Source organism: Cyprinodon tularosa, unplaced genomic scaffold (assembly GCF_016077235.1).
Source record: "Cyprinodon tularosa strain WSP-4 unplaced genomic scaffold, ASM1607723v1 ctg758, whole genome shotgun sequence".
In the NCBI taxonomy this organism is placed as follows: domain Eukaryota; kingdom Metazoa; phylum Chordata; class Actinopteri; order Cyprinodontiformes; family Cyprinodontidae; genus Cyprinodon; species Cyprinodon tularosa.
Genome location: NW_024039516.1, coordinates 211,241 through 228,474, shown reverse-complemented (window position 1 = coordinate 228,474; position 17,234 = coordinate 211,241). Strand labels below are relative to the sequence as shown.

Sequence of the window (17,234 nt, the reverse complement as noted above, 5' to 3'; positions counted from 1 at the left end):
GCCTCACGATCAGCAGATTAACATCGTTGAACACCGTTGCCACCTGCTGGCAGTAACTTACTCAAGCATCCATCAGCTTGAAGCTTCCTTCCGTTTAGCTTCAATGAACATCAAAGTTCATTTTCTATTCTGGGCACCAATTCCCTGTTAGCCCCCTTGTCACCTGATATGTTTTGCACTACTTCCTCACTTGATCTTGGACTTCTATCTTTTTACACCTCCTCAGGGGAATTGCTGACTCGGTCTACTATTACTACGGCTTTGTTTTCTCATGGCATGCACACGCAGAGTTGTACCACGGCCCATTTGGTCTTGCTATGGTGAGAATACAAGGTCCTTGATCAGAAATTTGTGAACTCAGTAAGATTAGCAATGCCATGAAACATAAGCTGAGGAAACTACTGGCATCCTTATGTAATCAGTTACCATTTATATTTTGTTTTTGGCTGCAATACAACAGGCTGTCATTTTCAGGTGGTGAATTTATCTGAGGACACAACAAGTTAAATCCTAGGTGTTCTGCGAGGCTGTGGGCTACAACATAGGGGGAACCTTTGTCTAAATATCAAGGCTTTCACCCTGAACAAGAACTTTTCAAACATTTTGTTTGAAAACTGGTCCTGAATCTACAAATTGTTAACTTACTTTAGTTTCCTGTACTCTAATGGAGTCCAGTAGGTAGTGCAGAAGCTCCTGGCTGTCTTGTTGTTGGTATCCTTTAAAGCGTGGAGCTCTAAAAACAAAACAAAACAAACATAAGACAAATGAGAGACAAAAAGGAGCAGAGAAACAAAAAGGTTAGAAAGAAAAGAATAAAACATAAAAAAAAAACGTAAGTTATTGGCAGACAAGATAAACACCTAATCAGAAGAAAAAACACAATCTCTCATACAAAAAGCTGGAAAACAAGAGAACAAAGGGTGAAAAGGCAATTGTGTTTAGTGAAGGCCTTTTCACACCCTTCCCTAGCTGGAAACAGTTCACGGTTTACACAGGAACATAAGTTAAGTAAGGACAGACAATCCAACACAGGAGACATCAGAGAAGCTGCATAGATCAGCACAGCACTGGAGGAAGGACCTCAACAACAAAAATATGATTAAAATGTTGATATAGCAAACTTCAAGGTTTGATCATTAGATCCGGTCTTCATTTAGTGCTAAAACTGGTTAAAATCAACCAAACTAGTATTTCAAACCCATAACAGATTAAATGCACCATTTAGGGAAAACAGGAAAATAAATAAAAACACAATTATATGACCAACACTTAATATCTACCAGAATTGGGGCAACTGGAGTGGTTTTATTTAGATCGTAATTTATCAATATTCGTAAAACCCTGGAACTAAAACAAAGATCAAAAATTACAGCTGATGGAAATAAGCTTTATCTCAAAGGTTTCAGTGATTAAATGTGCATTTATTTAAAAATAGAGTTTTGATTTGACCTTTTCTATGATCATTTACCACATAGTTACATAGTTGGTCAAAAATACTGAGCTATAGACAAAGTAAGAAAGCAGAACAAAAGAGTTTTTAAGAACAGGGAAATAAATGAGGAAATGGTAGGACGACAACTGACCCATAGTCATAAAAACATCATCCTTGATTGAATAGTAAAAAAAAAAAAAAAAAAAAAAAAACATTTTTAGCAGCAACTGGAAAAATTAATTTAGGTCCATCCTTCATTACAGCATAGATTTGCTTGATTAACAACTCTGTTTGATCCAAGCGTTACCTCCACATCTCACAGAGGAGATCATTGGGTCTGGTAAGGTCTGCAAAATATGACCAGATGCTCACTACTATACCACCATATTGGTCAGTATCTCCAAAAATGTTGCTCATTAAACATATATACTTTGGTCTGGTGTGGCTGAAACGCCATCATATTTTCACTCAGATTTTAATCTGTCCCACACAAACATTTGTTCATAACTTTCAATATTATCAAATGTATATGCCAGTAGCTGACTCTGGTAGCATTTAAAGGTCTTTGGATAATATTAGGTTTTATTTCAATGTTTTTTTTCTTTGTCTCTGCTCTGCAGATTTCTCGCCAGCCTATTTCAGCGAAATCAGCCTCTAAGCTAAGTAAACACTAACTGCAGAGTTCTCACTAGCCTATTTCAGTGAAACGAGCCTCTAAGCTAAGTAAACACTAACTACAGAGTATTCGCTTGCCTATTTCAGCGTAACGAGTCTCTAAGCTAAGTAAACACTAACTGCAGAGTTCTCGCTAGCCTACTTCAGCGTAACGAGTCTCTAGGCTAAGTAAACACCAACTGCAGAGTTCTTGCTAGCCTATTTCAGCGTAACGAGCCTCTACGCTAGGTAAACACCAACTCCAGAGTTCTTGCTAGCCTATTTCAGCGAAACAAGCCTCTAAGCTAAGTAAACACTAACTGCAGAGTTCTCGCTAGTCTATTTCAGCTTAACGAGCCTCTACGCTAGGTAAACACTAACTCCAGAGTTCTTGCTAGCCTATTTCAGCGAAACAAGCCTCTAAGCTAAGTAAACACTAACTGCAGAGTTCTCGCTAGCCTATTTCAGCATGACGAGCCTCTACGCTAGGTAAACACTAACTGCAGAGTTCTCTCTAGCCTATTTCGGCATAACGATCCTCTAAGCTAGGTAAACACTAACTGCAGAGTTCTCGCTAGCCTATTTAAGCCTAAAGAGCCTCTAAACTAAGTAAACACTAACTGCAGAGTTCTCGCTAGCCTATTTCGGCATAACGATCCTCTAAGCTAGGTAAACACTAACTGCAGAGTTCTCGCTAGCCTATTTAAGCCTAAAGAGCCTCTAAACTAAGTAAACACTAAATGCAGAGTTCTCAATAGCCTATTTCAGTGTAACGAGTCTCTAAGCTAAGTAAACACTATCTGCAGAGTTCTCACTAGCCTATTTCAGCGTAACGAGTCTCTAAGCTAAGTAAACACTATCTGCAGAGTTCTCGCTATCCTATTTCAGTGTAACAAGTCTCTAAGCTAAGTAATACGCTTGCTGTTTCTGAATGTCCACCCTAATCACTATATAGGGAACTATATGGTGGTTACGCCATTTTAGGTGAGTGTCCGAATGTATAGTTGGTTCAAAAACGAGTGGATTTGAAATTTCGCAAAATTCGCCTAAAAAAGTAATGAATACTGAATATTAATAAGCGTAATGGACATGGAAACAGCATTCTCCAACACATTTACCTCATTTGTACACATATGTGAAGAAAGCTCTGAAAAAATGAGCCCCATTAGCAGACAGAGAGCCAGGTTTAAAAAGAGGGGTGAAGTGACCTAACCTAGCAGATTGATACATGTAGTTTAATTTGAATTCTACACAGTACACATCTGGAAAGGCTCCCATGCAAAGTGCTTGCAAAAGGGAGGGACATTCAGTACATTTCTTCTAGCTGGTTAGGTAAATCACCAAACGGCACCTGCCTCCATGTTGAGCTTTTAGCCAATCGTAGAAGCAGCTAGGATGCATCACATTCTTGATTTGTTTCACAGCTAGTGGAGTAAACTAATAAATAAATCTGGTCGGGAGGAATGAACAAATCTCTTTCCCATCCACAAAAGGCACAGTTCAAGTCCTTTTGCCCAAAAATGAGATAGAGCGTATTCCAGCTAAAACTGGCGCAGTCATGTTTGTGTTTCTTGAGGCAGCCACTTGTCACTGACATCATATCCATTTATACATTTCTGTATTTGAGGCTAAAAGTGTCTGTTGGCTTTTGGCCGGATCGATTTTCACAAATCTCATGACAATTAATCTTGCTTGCAAGGTGAGAAGTGACCAGGTTCAGAGGGATTCCCAACCGGCCGGTCTGCCAAGCTGATGGTCAGAGCGTTGTTTTTCTTTTTATCCTAATAAAATGCAGCATTACCATGGCTGCAGGTGGATCAGAGCAACCTCTCTGGGTCAATCTGAGAGTTCAGATATTAAGGGGAGTTAAGCAGAACTAAAGAAAAAAAGAGTGGACTTTATTAGCAAGGAGACAAAGAACGGACGATATAGGTGTAGCATAGCCTAAAAAACCTAATTCTGTTTATCAACCTCAGAAAACACAGTTGTTTCAATTATGGGAAAGTCTTTGCATAAAGAAAGGAGTACAGTAAGGCGTCCTTATTGTATCGTAAAGAGAGGCGCGGGCGGGGGGTATTTCTTTGACACTTTAGTTTCAAAGCTAAAGACAAACTCCAACAGGGCGATTAATGCAAAGGGAACTAGAGGGGAGGCTCTCCTTGGGTTCCTCTCTGGCTGTCCACGCTGAAGCAGATGTGTGGACAGATGCCAGGGGCAGATGGCTGGCCAAGACCAGAGCCATGGCAACCTGTTGGGCTGAGCCGCCACATCACCAAGGACAGGTTGGTCAGGCCAGCATAGCACAGGAGGAGGCTTTTTGATAAGAGATGCCATCATACAAATGCTTGGTCGCTTAATTAGTGCAGAACGTCCATTTCCCCACAGTTTTAGATGAACTAAAACACCTAAAAAAAAGGAAACACTTTTTACCTTTTACCTTTAAAATTTTAATATCAGGGTATAATCTAACTAATAAGAGAAGTACAAAGATGCATTATGTACTTTTTCTTCGAGATAATTTGGAAACATAAATGTTTCCTTGATTTCAGTAAAATTGGAGGAAATGTCCAATTACGTGAAAGAAAAAGTCAACATTATTTGTAGAAAGCTTGGAGAAAACTAACATCATGAAACAATTCCTAAATCTTGAGTCACTTTATGCAGGAACATGAAGGTCGCCGATGGACAGATAGGATGAATTAAAGCTGATAAGGAGGTAACAGCTTGGTCCAAAGGAGGATAAGAAAAAAAAAAAAAACATAATTCACGTCAAACAGGAACAACGGGGAGGGGAAAAAATAAGAATGAATGAGAGTCAGAGGAAATGAGAAGCATTGTTGGGATCAGTGGGAATGAGGAGGTCTGGAAGCTCATCCCAGTGGAGGGAAGCAGAAGGGCCCTGTAGCGCTGCTCTCAATCTGGCCAATGCAAACAGCTGCGGTGCTAACACAATTAATAGCCGGATGAGTTAGTACCAGACGCAAGGCCACACAACAACCCCCCACCCCCCTACATATACTAGTATGAGCAACACAATGACACACACTTCACATAATACAGTAATCCTTCACTCACAAACAACAAGGTTATTCTTAGATGCGTCTGAAAGGTCTAGAAAATGATCAGAACCTGCTTAGAGCAGTAAAAAAAAAAAAAATCATTAAAGAAATGGTTTATACTTAGCGCCAAAGAGCCACATAAAACCACAGGGGGCTTGATACATGCCATGTTATTTCATACAAAAAATAAAAACATGTTTTGAACTAGTGATGCTTAAATTTTCCCTTTATCACACATTTTTAATAAAATTTAATGCTTAAATAGTTATTTCATTTAATGATTTATTTATTCTGAACATGTTTAAATACAGTAAGTTTGTAAGCAAATTTTTAAGGGGTTGTTCAAAAACAATGTGTTAGAAATATGTTAAAAGGTTGAAAATTGTGAACGACCCCTTAATCTAACTTAACAGTAAATTAGTACTTTTTAAATTTTGACATCAATAAATCTAAATTGGGAGTTATTTTATGCAAAATGCCATCTTATAAATTAGTAAATTATTCTTCACTGGGTAGTTTTTATTCGATTTGAGTTGTATGTCATCTGACTAATAAGAGAAAATTAGACTGAATCTGTGATTTTTTTTTTGTCTCGCATAGACAGATAGCTCTGCAACTTTTAAGAAATACTAGCTTTTTATGAGTAAAAAAATTGTTTTATACACACAACAAGAAAATCCATTCATGGTTTCTTACAGTCGTTTTTCAGGCACAAATACCCTGATTGGAGAGTCTCATTTATGTCTTTTTAATGAGACATAGTAAAACAGTCAAGGCAGTGTTTAAAACTTTTAAACCTCAGATTTTTGAGTCTCCATAATAAGAAACATATATTTTAAAATAACACAGAAAAGTGTTTTTTTTATTTATTTATTTTTTTTTTTACAGATTTTAACACTCCAGGTTCCTTAGCTTAGTTAAATTACTTAAAAACAGGCAATTACAAAAAACAACAAATCTTCTCGATTTATAGTCAATAAATGTATATAAACAGAAAGAGTCTCGCCTATCCTGTTAAAAAGATATGCACCATCTATCACTTTTATAATTGAATAAAGTGTGTGAAAATGTGCTTCGGGGAAAGTATGTGGCCTGAGATGGGCGCATGGCTGCAGAGGAGACTTGCATGATGGAATTCATTGTTGTTTTCTGCTATTTCTATCAGGGATGAAAGGCTTCCCACAAAGCTTATTTCTCAAAAATATTTGAATGATGCGGACTTTTATCCACAATAGATGAAGAGAGAAGGGAGGCTGCGTACTTTTCATGCTTGCAACATAAAAAAAAAGGGATGGGGGATGGGGGGGTCCAGTGGCTGTCCTGAAATTGAATCAGTCCTTGAAAGAAGCAGGTGTAGATGAATATCTGCAGTTAATTCTGTGCAGCTTACATGTTGGTGATGAATTAATCCGCACACAGACATGCATTCAAAGCTGTATTAATTAAAATTAAACCTGTTTCTGCAAGATTGGGGTAAACCAGGTGGATATAGATTCATATTTAAAGCCTTATTCAGCATGTCTCGCTATTAACCACTAGCTAAGCTGAGTAGCTTTGAAGTACACTGGTTACAAGCTGCGACCCTCCCTGGCACCAGATAGAGTGTGGTGCTGACCATCCGACTCACACAGCTTGGCACGGGTCCAGGCGAAGACCAGAGCCCGCACTCTGGCAGAAGGACGGCGGAAGAAGGCTGTAGGGAACTCTGCTAGTTGAGGTCAAATCTGAGTGAAGCCATGCGAATAAAACACACACATCCACACAAAACCCAAGAAGGGCTCCCGTGCGCACAAACACTCAAACGGTCCTCTATTGGAGCCAGAAAGCATTATTAACCCGCTTGCCATCGCACGCGCTGAGAAAGAGGCTGAGAGAGAGACGGTGAAGAGATGTCAGTCCCTACGGGTCAAGGGCAGACCCAACCCTCTTTGAAAGGGAAGACCCCGCAGCAGAGGCTCAAGATGGTTGTATTCACAGAGAGCTGCTGCTATGCAGGTCACCGCCATGACAAAAATATGTTCTTGACCCTGAGCTTTTTATTCCAAAACCCAAGACCTGAAAGAATGTAGCCGAGCTGCTTGGTGAAGGAGTCTGACAAAAAGGATAATTAAAAAGTGCTTTTAGAAAGAAATTAACTTGCACAAAGATGATAAAGGATGTGGAATCACAAACATAAATTAATAATTTGACATTTGTTTTGATATTTTGATTTGATTCAAACCCGTAATCAAAGGAACCGCTTTATAAAGTAACAATGGAGCATAGGAAGCTGATTTTAGCTGGTAAATTAGTGGGTCGTTTGCTTTGGGCTCTTTAACAGCCATGCAGCTCATAGGGTACCACCTGTAGCTTTAAAGGAGTCTGACATTAGTAGAAATGATGGGGGGCACTGCTTTGGAAATATTCTGAGTAGCATCTCAGGTTTTATCCTGCATGCTAAGAAAAAAAAGAGAGGATGCTTTCTTATACACAGCTGAATGGCAGTGTGCAGCAACAGGCAGGGGAATGAAAGCAGCATTTATACAGGAATGAGTAATTCTAATTTTATGCTTTTTAATGCTCTTAGCTCTTAGAAATAATTAAAATGCTATCCACAAGTACCCAGCTTTTTCTCCGTCTCAAGCTTCTTTTCCCAACATACGACTTTATGATCAACCGGAGGCAGTTCCATGCAAATATATCTCGATATAATACATCTGATGAAATTGTTTTTATAAACTCATTTTAAAAAAAAATTTAAAAAGCATTTTAAATGCCATGATAATCACATTAAATGAATTTTAATGCCAAATAAGGCCTTAATGTAAAAAAATAATTATTTAATGACTTTTAATGATTTTGAATGACCCGTGGAAACCCTGGAAAGAATTGATCAATCAGACACACAGCCTCCGTTTAATCACCTCATCCACTGTTTGTTCCGCTGTTAAATTTCCATTTGATGTGACAATACGATAAAATTTATATTTAAAATTTGGGTTTAGGTAAAATATTATTGTATACTTTAAATGATTAGTTATTAGTTACCAGGAAAAACGGGAATTGGTTTTAGTTTAATTGTTTTTAAACTTGCTGTGTCGATAAAGTTTCTCTGTTATAATTATACATCATACTTTCTCTTTAACATACACTATATTGCCAAAAGTATTTGCTCACCTGCCTTGACTCACATATGAGCTTAAGTGACATCCCGTTCCTAATCCATAGGGTTCAATATGACGTCGGTCCACCCTTTGCAGCTAGAACAGCTTCAACTCTTCTGGGAAGGCTGTCCACAAGGTTTAGGAGTGTGTTTATGGGAATTTTTGACCATTCTTCCAGAAGCGCATTTGTGAGGTCGCACACTGATGTTGGACGAGAAGGCCTGGCTCTCAGTCTCCGCTCTAATTCATCCCAAAGGTGTTCTATCGGGTTGAGGTCAGGACTCTGTGCAGGCCAGTCAAGTTCATCCACACCAGACTCTGTCATCCATGTCTTTATGGACCTTGCTTTGTGCACTGGTGCACAGTCATGTTGGAAGAGGAAGGGGCCAGCTCCAAACTGTTCCCACAAAGTTGGGAGCATGGAATTGTCCAAAATGTCTTGGTATGCTGAAGCATTCAGAGTTCCTTTCACTGGAACTAAGGGGCCAAGCCCAGCTCCTGAAAAACAACCCCACACCATAATCCCCCCTCCACCAAACTTTACACTTGGCACAATGCAGTCAGACAAGTACCGTTCTCCTGGCAACCGCCAAACCCAGACCCGTCCATCAGATTGCCAGATGGAGAAGCGCGATTCGTCACTCCAGAGAACGCGTCTCCACTGCTCTAGAGTCCAGTGGCGGCGTGCTTTACACCACCGCATCCGACGCTTTGCATTGCACTTGGTGATGTATGGCTTGGATGCAGCTGCTCGACCATGGAAACCCATTCCATGAAGCTCTCTGCGCACTGTTCTTGAGCTAATCTGAAGGCCACATGAAGTTTGGAGGTCTGTAGTGATTGACTCTGCAGAAAGTTGGCGACCTCTTCGCACTATGCGCGTCAGCATCCGCTGACCCCGCTCCGTCAGTTTACGTGGCCTACCACTTCGTGGCTGAGTTGCTGTCGTTCCCAAACACTTCCATTTTCTTATAATACAGCTGACAGTTGACTGTGGAATATTTAGGAGCGAGGAAATTTCACGACTGGATTTGTTGCACAGGTGGCATCCTATCACAGTTCCACGCTGGAATTCACTGAGCTCCTGAGAGCGACCCATTCTTTTACAAATGTTTGTAAAAACAGTCTGCATGCCTAGGTGCTTGAATTTATACACCTGTGGCCATGGAAGTGATTGGAACACCTGATTCCAATAATTTGGATGGGTGAGCAAATACTTTTGGCAATATAGTGTATATACTGTTTTAGCCTTTTTTGTTTGTATATACAATTAGCTATTTAGTACTTATACATTAATACATTAATGTAGTACATATACATTTATACATTAATATTAAAAAGTCATTTATTTATTAACTTTTAATTCATTTTGTGTACTTTTTTCCAAATAAACTATGCCCATTACTGTATTTTATTTGATCTCTTTAAGCTTTTTCTGTTTGGTTAAATAAAATAACTAAAGTTATCGATAAGGATATCAATATGCCAGATCAATGAGGAGTATTGTTAAGAACAGTATTATCGAATAGGAATGGGTAGAATTTGGCGCTACGATACATATCACAATCTATGCATCAGGATATGATTTATCCCGATACATACGTTTATATTATATTACAGTTTTATAACCTCATGAGATCTTGTTGTTGTTCTGCTGTGGTTGGTTCAGAACAGCTGAATAATGGGGTTCTTGGGCAGTGCGCTGCCAACTAGTAGCTGGAGGTTTAAGGGTGATATAAAAGGAAGACAATCAAAACGGATGTTTGCCTATAAGTTGTCTTCACATTTAAGATCCATTTCGCCGTAGTTTGAATTAATACAAATTCGTCGATTGAAATATTGAAATGCAATATAACAACATAAAACAATTTTCTTACACAATTAATAAGGATGATTATCTATGGAAGAGGATTAGGGCCACTGGGAATTTTTTTTTACTGATTTTAAAATATCATTTAAGTTTAATATTGAAAAAAGTCAGAATTCTGACTTTTCCCCCCCCAGAATTCTGACTTTAATCACAGAATTCTGACTTTAATCTAAGAATTCTAAATTTAATTTCAGAATTCTGACTTAATTCCCAGAATTCTGAATTTTTTTCTCAGAATTCTTAGACTAAACTCAGAATTCTGAATTTTTTTTCTCAGAATGCTCTCTTTAATCTCAGAATTTTGGATTTTAATCTAGATGGGCACCATGAAAGAAGAGAAGTAGGAGAACCCAGCTTCACTGACAAAGGTGAGTTGTTTGGGAGTGCCAGTGACACGTTGGTGGAAAATGATGGAATTAGAGGACCCGAGGGGTCCCTGGTGATGCCATCCCATTAATGGAAGAGCAGAAGGTGATTAAAACAAGAGAGCTAGTCAATTCTGATTGAATTCTGACAGCTAACAAAGTCAGAATCCTGAGATGAAAGTCAGATTTCTGCCTTTTCTCCCATATTAAACTGAAATATTGTGGGCCTAATCCTCTTCTATACAAATCCTCTTCCATATTATCTGTCTTTATCGTGGATTTAAGGTGTCCTGTATTTATTGATCTGCTTTTTTGTGCTGAAAGCTATATATTAGTATAACTAAAGCAGAAAGATTGTACGAGTTACCACTTCCAACCATATATCTATAACATGAAGACCTCAGCTGCTAAAAGGCACTTATTTCATTATTTATCTATTCTTTTTTTTTAACTTCATTTCCAGGGGACTAGAGTTGATACATAACCTTAACTGAACTGTCATGAATGCAATGTCCCCTTTCAAAGGAATCACATCTAACCTGCTCCAATGTTTTGGATCAGAGGAATTGTTCTGTTAGCTGGTGCAAACTGCAAACACCCTCAAGGATTTCTGCTTAAGAGAGTAAAAAAAAACATCAGAGCCCCAACATGTTTGAAAGCTTAACAGGGATTCAACGCTAACAGATCCACCTTTTAAAAGCAGAAACACCTCCCACTGTCAGTCTTGCTGCTTCTTTATCAGTTTTACACTCATGTTTTGCTGTGAAACACGTTAAGCAATTTGGGTACAATATATTTGTCAGCCGGGATCGATAGGCACCACTGATTGGAGCTGGGAGGTATTTCCACTAAAATAACAAGGTCACACCGAGGAATTCTATTGGATTTCTGGCACAAGGTGCCAGGACCTGCATGGCTGGATACAAATGACAAATACTCTGCAGGTCTTCTGGTTCTTTCATGGTGCTTTGTCTTAAAACTTATTAAACTGAGGAATTTGTGTGCATAGTTCCACAGAATACAGGTGAAAATATGTCTGTTTTTCATTTCCAAGCCAATATGGAGAAAAACAATTTCTCAGTGAATACTAGAGGATCCAGAGTTCTTAAATATTTTGTGTTTGGAAGGAAACATGGTGTCTAACAGGGTGCTGAGGCTTCAAACTACATCACTCTTCAGAAACGCGTGTCAGTGGAATAGCTGAACCCCGTTTTAATTAAACAAATGAGTGCATAAAGGTGTGGGTGATGTTTGAATGCACCGCTGCCTGCGTTTGTGTTGCAGCTTTAGACGGTGCCAGGTGAGGTGGCAGTCCACGCTCACACCGACGCACGCGTCAGGCAGCCCCCCGACTAGCTGCCAGAATAACTACACCAGAGACGCAGCCACTCATCCAACATTAAACGTCCCGGTTACCCACCTGCACTACTAAACAGTGCGAGACCCGCCACGCACACACAGGCGAGCTGGATCCAACCAGCAGTACACCATGCTCCGACAGGAAGTCACTCGACCACGTATTATAAAAGAGAACATTGCTGTTCAGCTCATAAAAGCAAAGGCTTTGGCCGGTCACACAGAGCAGCAGGCCTTGATCCACATCAAACATGACACAGGTGGCAAACAGCAGACAGCCAACAATCAGCTGGCTGGAGGACATTTAATAAAGCACAGTGTGAATTGTTCAGAGCGAGGATGGAGCATCATGAGGGGACGCTGCTGGGACCAGGTGTTACCTGGTTAGAAATGGGAAGAAAGCAGGTGAAAAGCAAAGGCTGGGAATTTATAAACTGCTGAGGCTGTGATGGGAAGACTATAGTCCAGGGGTAACCAATAAAAAAATCAGCGGGGGAATAAAGAAAATCAGCCAGTAAAGGTCCGGAAACATTTTTAACTAAAATCTGTTAATTTAAACAGATTTTAAAACTGAAATAAAAAGAGGTGTTTATGCATCCATGTTATACATTGACTTTTTAAATAAAACCTTTTATAAAAAAAATAGAAAATGTTTCCATTTTAAAATCTAAAGTGTTTTTTGAAGTAGAGAACAACAATCGTTCAGTTTGGTATATAGAGAATTTCCTGATTCAGATATTTTATAAAACACCTGAACTGACCGTTTATTTTTTCTGGCTTAATGAGAGCAGTGGGCTTTAGGCTTTAAACCTGGGTTTGAATGGAGACAAAGCCATTCTAAAGCACATATCAAGGTGCTCATTTTGAGCCTGGATCCACATTTATTTTCAATTCTGTTCATGGTGGAGAATCCTGCTTCACAGCAGCAGGTTGAGCCAAACATACTCAAAATGTCCGGGGTCATCTTTGAGCACATAATTTCACTTTTCCACTTCACCGCAGCATTTTCAGCAGTCCACACTTTATCTGTTCTCTTTTTCTCATCGTCTTCTCCTTCTTTCCCATCGCCCGGCTTGCCACAGGTTTGCCTGCTGTGTCTAAAAGTATCAGCAGCAGCAACCCAGACTGACAGCAGCTCATTGGATCATCTGTATCACATGCAGCCTGGTCCCGGACGCTCGGGACGGCTTTACCGTATTAACAGGAGAAGAAGCGCAAGTGAAGTTAGACACTGTCGTCGGACAACATGCTGTAATTTATAAATGTTTTAAATGAGGTTGGGACCAGATTAGCCAGCAGGCGGGTCCGGATCCGGACTGCGGTCCGCTAATCTGTGACCTCTGCTATGGTCTGACTACTTCAGACTATCATTTTAAAAACTTTAGCTTGTAGGGAACAAATAATTATTAATATGTGCTTGCATTAACATCACTACTGCAGGTAGATCCCTTAAATTATTAACATGATCCTTTGCTTTTATAGGATCATCATGAGGGAGAAGTTTCTGATAAAAAAAACACCACCTTTAAGAAAAGGAAAAACTATGTAGATGTGAAGCAGTCATGTTTTTAAAAATCCTTTGTAGGAATGAAAAGGGTTGGGATTAAATACATTTTCTTCTTCCCCCTAATTTTCAAGCAAAATACTATTATATGTTAATTTCTATGTACTGTATATTTGTCGTACTTCACATTTTATGCTCTGAATAAATAACGATGATGATAACATAAAGGGGTTAGATCGTACTTCTGGCAGAGCTGGTTAAAGAGGACTTTGGGATTGACAGGGCCTTTCCCTGGCTCCTTCATGCTCTGCAGGAAGTGAATCATGGCTGACGTCAGCGGATCTGGACTGCACAAGACCACCGACAGCGGATTCTGCAACAGGAAGAGACAAATCTTTATTATTAACTCAAAGACAGAGTGAAAAGTTACCGTCATTCAATTAAAGAAGTCTAAACTGCACCTTTAATAGAGCTTTGAGAAGCAACATCCTGGTATTATAATAAATTTATCAGAATTTATTTTCAATTTCATCCAACAAAGCTGATATAGTTTGAATCCAAAAAAAGTTAAATCATAAAATGACCTAGTTTTAGTGATGACTGTTTTTTGGAGAAAAGAAAAAGATGAAAGATTTTAAGTAACAGCCGAGGCCGATGAGTTTGAACGTTTATCTTCAGAGAGAGAGAGAGAGTAAACCACAGCAGACTGTACCAGATTCGTCTCGACAGGCGGACAGATCTTCAGCTTGTAGCCTTTCTCCTTCACTTCCTGAATGAGGTCAATGAGCATGTGCGTCTGGGACAGGTTCTGTTTCACAGCAAGAAAAACAAACGGTTTTTAAAGCGTTACTTCAAATGAAAATATACAGTATGCCACTCCAAACCCTCAGACACACAGATTTGATTAGCTGCACTACAAAAATTACAACCAAATTCATTATGTTCTACCAGCAACACTATTCAGTGCAGCAGTTGTTGACAGAATAAACCTCAAAGTTACATATTTTTGGTATCAGTTGTTAGTAAGACAACAACTAACAACCATTTAGCTAATCATTTGCCTGTTTTCTTACCATTAACAGATTTATAATCAGACAGCAAAAGGTTCGGAATGGGAAATGTCCCTAAAGGAGTTCTGCACAGAGTTTGAAGTCATGTAGGTTTTTTTTCATCTAAAATGCAACATATTTATCATTTGGGTACAATAAAGATACGCTTTTTGAAGTTGACGGCAATACCTGCTGATTCTTTGAGTTGACCCTTTACGAACATATTGCTGCATTTACACGATAAAAACGATACAATTAAAACAAATGTTGCTCAATTTAAAACAAAAAGATACATCGATTAAAAAAAATCTAAAAAAACATATAAACAATGAAAGAGATAAAAAAAAAAAAAAGCAATATCGCCCCAAAATATTGATGTATTGGTCTACCTCTAATGTAGTTATTACCTTCCTGGTTGGGTCGTTATTTCAGTAAATCATGTTTAACAGTCTGTTTACTCTTATCTAAAGAAGCGCTGCGTACATTTTAGCCACTAGCTGAGCTAGACCCATAACTTCTAGGTTTAGCTGCCCTGAAAGCAAATCAAAACATTATGCAGGCTCAAAAGAGCTCCAGTTTCTAATTGGGGCTGTTTATAGTTAGCCTAGGTGCCAGTCAGAACTTAGTCCCGCCCACAAGGTTTGAGTTCGGGGAAGTTCGGTCTGGCTCTGCTCCATAGTAGCGCGAGTATTATCGCCCACTGTCAGGCGATCCAATCAAATTGTCAGGGCGGACTTTATACGATGGACAGATGATCAACAGTAACGTAATCAACCACGTGACCAAAGCGCGCTAGGGTGACAACAATAATGGCTGCCGCTGGAGAGTTTGGGTGAGTAGATTCTGCTATTAAGTCTGTTCTAGAAGACATCGACAGCAAATTAATTTTAAAAGAGGAACAGAGAAACGCGATCAAGTCTCATCTTCTTATTCTAGGCGTGAAACTGCACGCTTTGATTTTTGTGGACAACAACTATGCCTCGCTTAACACACGTCACGCACTCCGTTGCTCTTATTGGTTGTAGATCTATCCAATTGAGTGCAGAGGCATTTTTTTTCCTGGTTCGTTCGAAACACGCCCCATAATCACAGCTCTATGGAGCAGTATCAGACTCATATTCTGACTAGAATTGAGTCGGACTACGTCAGGCTAGTTTATAGTTAGCATTGGGGTCAAAAACATTTTTTCAGATATATTAGAACGATGTGTTACAAAGAAAGAAAGATTCTTCACTGTCACTTTAAACAGTCGTTCCCCATCTTCCCTTTTTGATTTCACATTAGCTTCTGCTAATGGTGTTAGCTCTGGCTAATATACTAAACAGTTGATCTCCCTGCAGGTCCCAGTCCAGTCAGACATACCCATGTCATTTACCCAGCATGCACTGTGCTAGGGAAACAATTATGATCTCCATGAGTAAATATAAAAAATGGATATAAAATTTTTGAAGTAATTATGATTTTTTTTTTTTACGTATCACAGAAAGCAATTTTGAAGCTAAAAATTCCAACATATTTAGGTCGACATGGTAAACTGGTGTTAAATCCCTATATAGGGATTTTGCAGTTAGGCATAGGGTCTACATAGCATGTCAACCATGTTTGTTTGACATGCTATGTTTGAAGGATATTTAAAATATAAATTTTGTTTATGTTAAAAAACCTGTTTATCATTGGCTCGGCTTCTTCTCACAGCAACAGAAAATCAAATGTTTTAAACAGTCAGTAATAAATCCTAAGAGAAACCCAAAATTGTAATGGCAGGTTTACAGAAACCAAAAGCTGAAAAGTGCCTCAGAAACATCCGTTCGATGCACCTCTGGTTGATTAGAATAAAATAGAACAGAATAGATTAGAATAAAATAGAATAGAATAAAAAAAATCCCTTTAATGTCCCACAATCTGGACATTCTGGTGTTTACAGCAATGTGGTTTCTGGTTACAGAAATGTGGACCTTAGAAAAAATTTATAAGAATAAAATAATAGTGAAGAGTTAAGACAAATAAACAAACGAAACACTGCACTGTAAAGTGTTTTAACAATATAAAAACTGTGCACTTGGAGAATAAATAACCAATATACAGCTATGGAAATTTTTACAGTAATGGATATTTAAAAATAGCAGCAACATCAGAAATGTGAAAAATGACAGCAGCATGTTATTTAACGGACTCAGGAAGAAACTGCGCAAAAGTAGCATGAATGTAACAACTTATAACTGATTAAAGCAAAGAATACTTGTATCATGCTAAAATGCTGCATGTAACACCTGTTCCAATTGCTATGTCCATTTCTGCAGCATTTGCAAACTTCTGGTGAGCTTATTATTGTTTAAGAGGCTTTCAAAAGTGATTTATGGTTGGTGATGTTTCTCCATTAAAACAATCCTTGGAGAGGATAAAAAAAAGAAAAGAAAAAAAAAATAGTTATACAGGCGTTTTTTCCCCCTCTCCTTTCAAACCTGTATTTGTTTTTTTTTCACATCCTGCCAAATAAACAGTTTCTATGCAAAACACACAATGAAGCGGAGCTGTGAATGCAGACACTGCTCATCCTCTGACAATTATGCGTTTTCAAAAAAAAAAAAGATTGCAATTTTCAAGGAGACAATACAAACACTCAGAGAGGGAGGGAGAAGCATGAAAAGCTCGCTCACTCCAATTTCAATCAACCGACGAGACCCTGAGGGTGATTAACAAAATGGCTGAAAAAAACAGCTTCATTGTTGCAGAGGCATGTCAGTTTGCAGTCACCATGACATGACCACAGAAACACAGAGGAGGCTTTATCGCGCTGCTGTT

General features: G+C 38.8%; 1 protein-coding gene across 2 annotated transcripts in view; it reads right to left on the bottom strand.

The window, feature by feature from the left end:
• Nucleotides 1-17,234, bottom strand: part of usp45 (ubiquitin specific peptidase 45) — a 58,134-nt gene that overhangs the window by 19,605 nt on the left and 21,295 nt on the right. For both annotated transcript variants that reach the window (XM_038270244.1, XM_038270243.1), the window contains exons 7-9: nt 14,096-14,191; nt 13,626-13,756; nt 646-733 (exon numbers count right to left, since the gene is read on the bottom strand). In XM_038270244.1, coding sequence (XP_038126172.1) covers nt 646-733; nt 13,626-13,756; nt 14,096-14,191 — 315 coding nt within the window. The remainder of the gene's footprint in view (nt 1-645; nt 734-13,625; nt 13,757-14,095; nt 14,192-17,234) is intronic.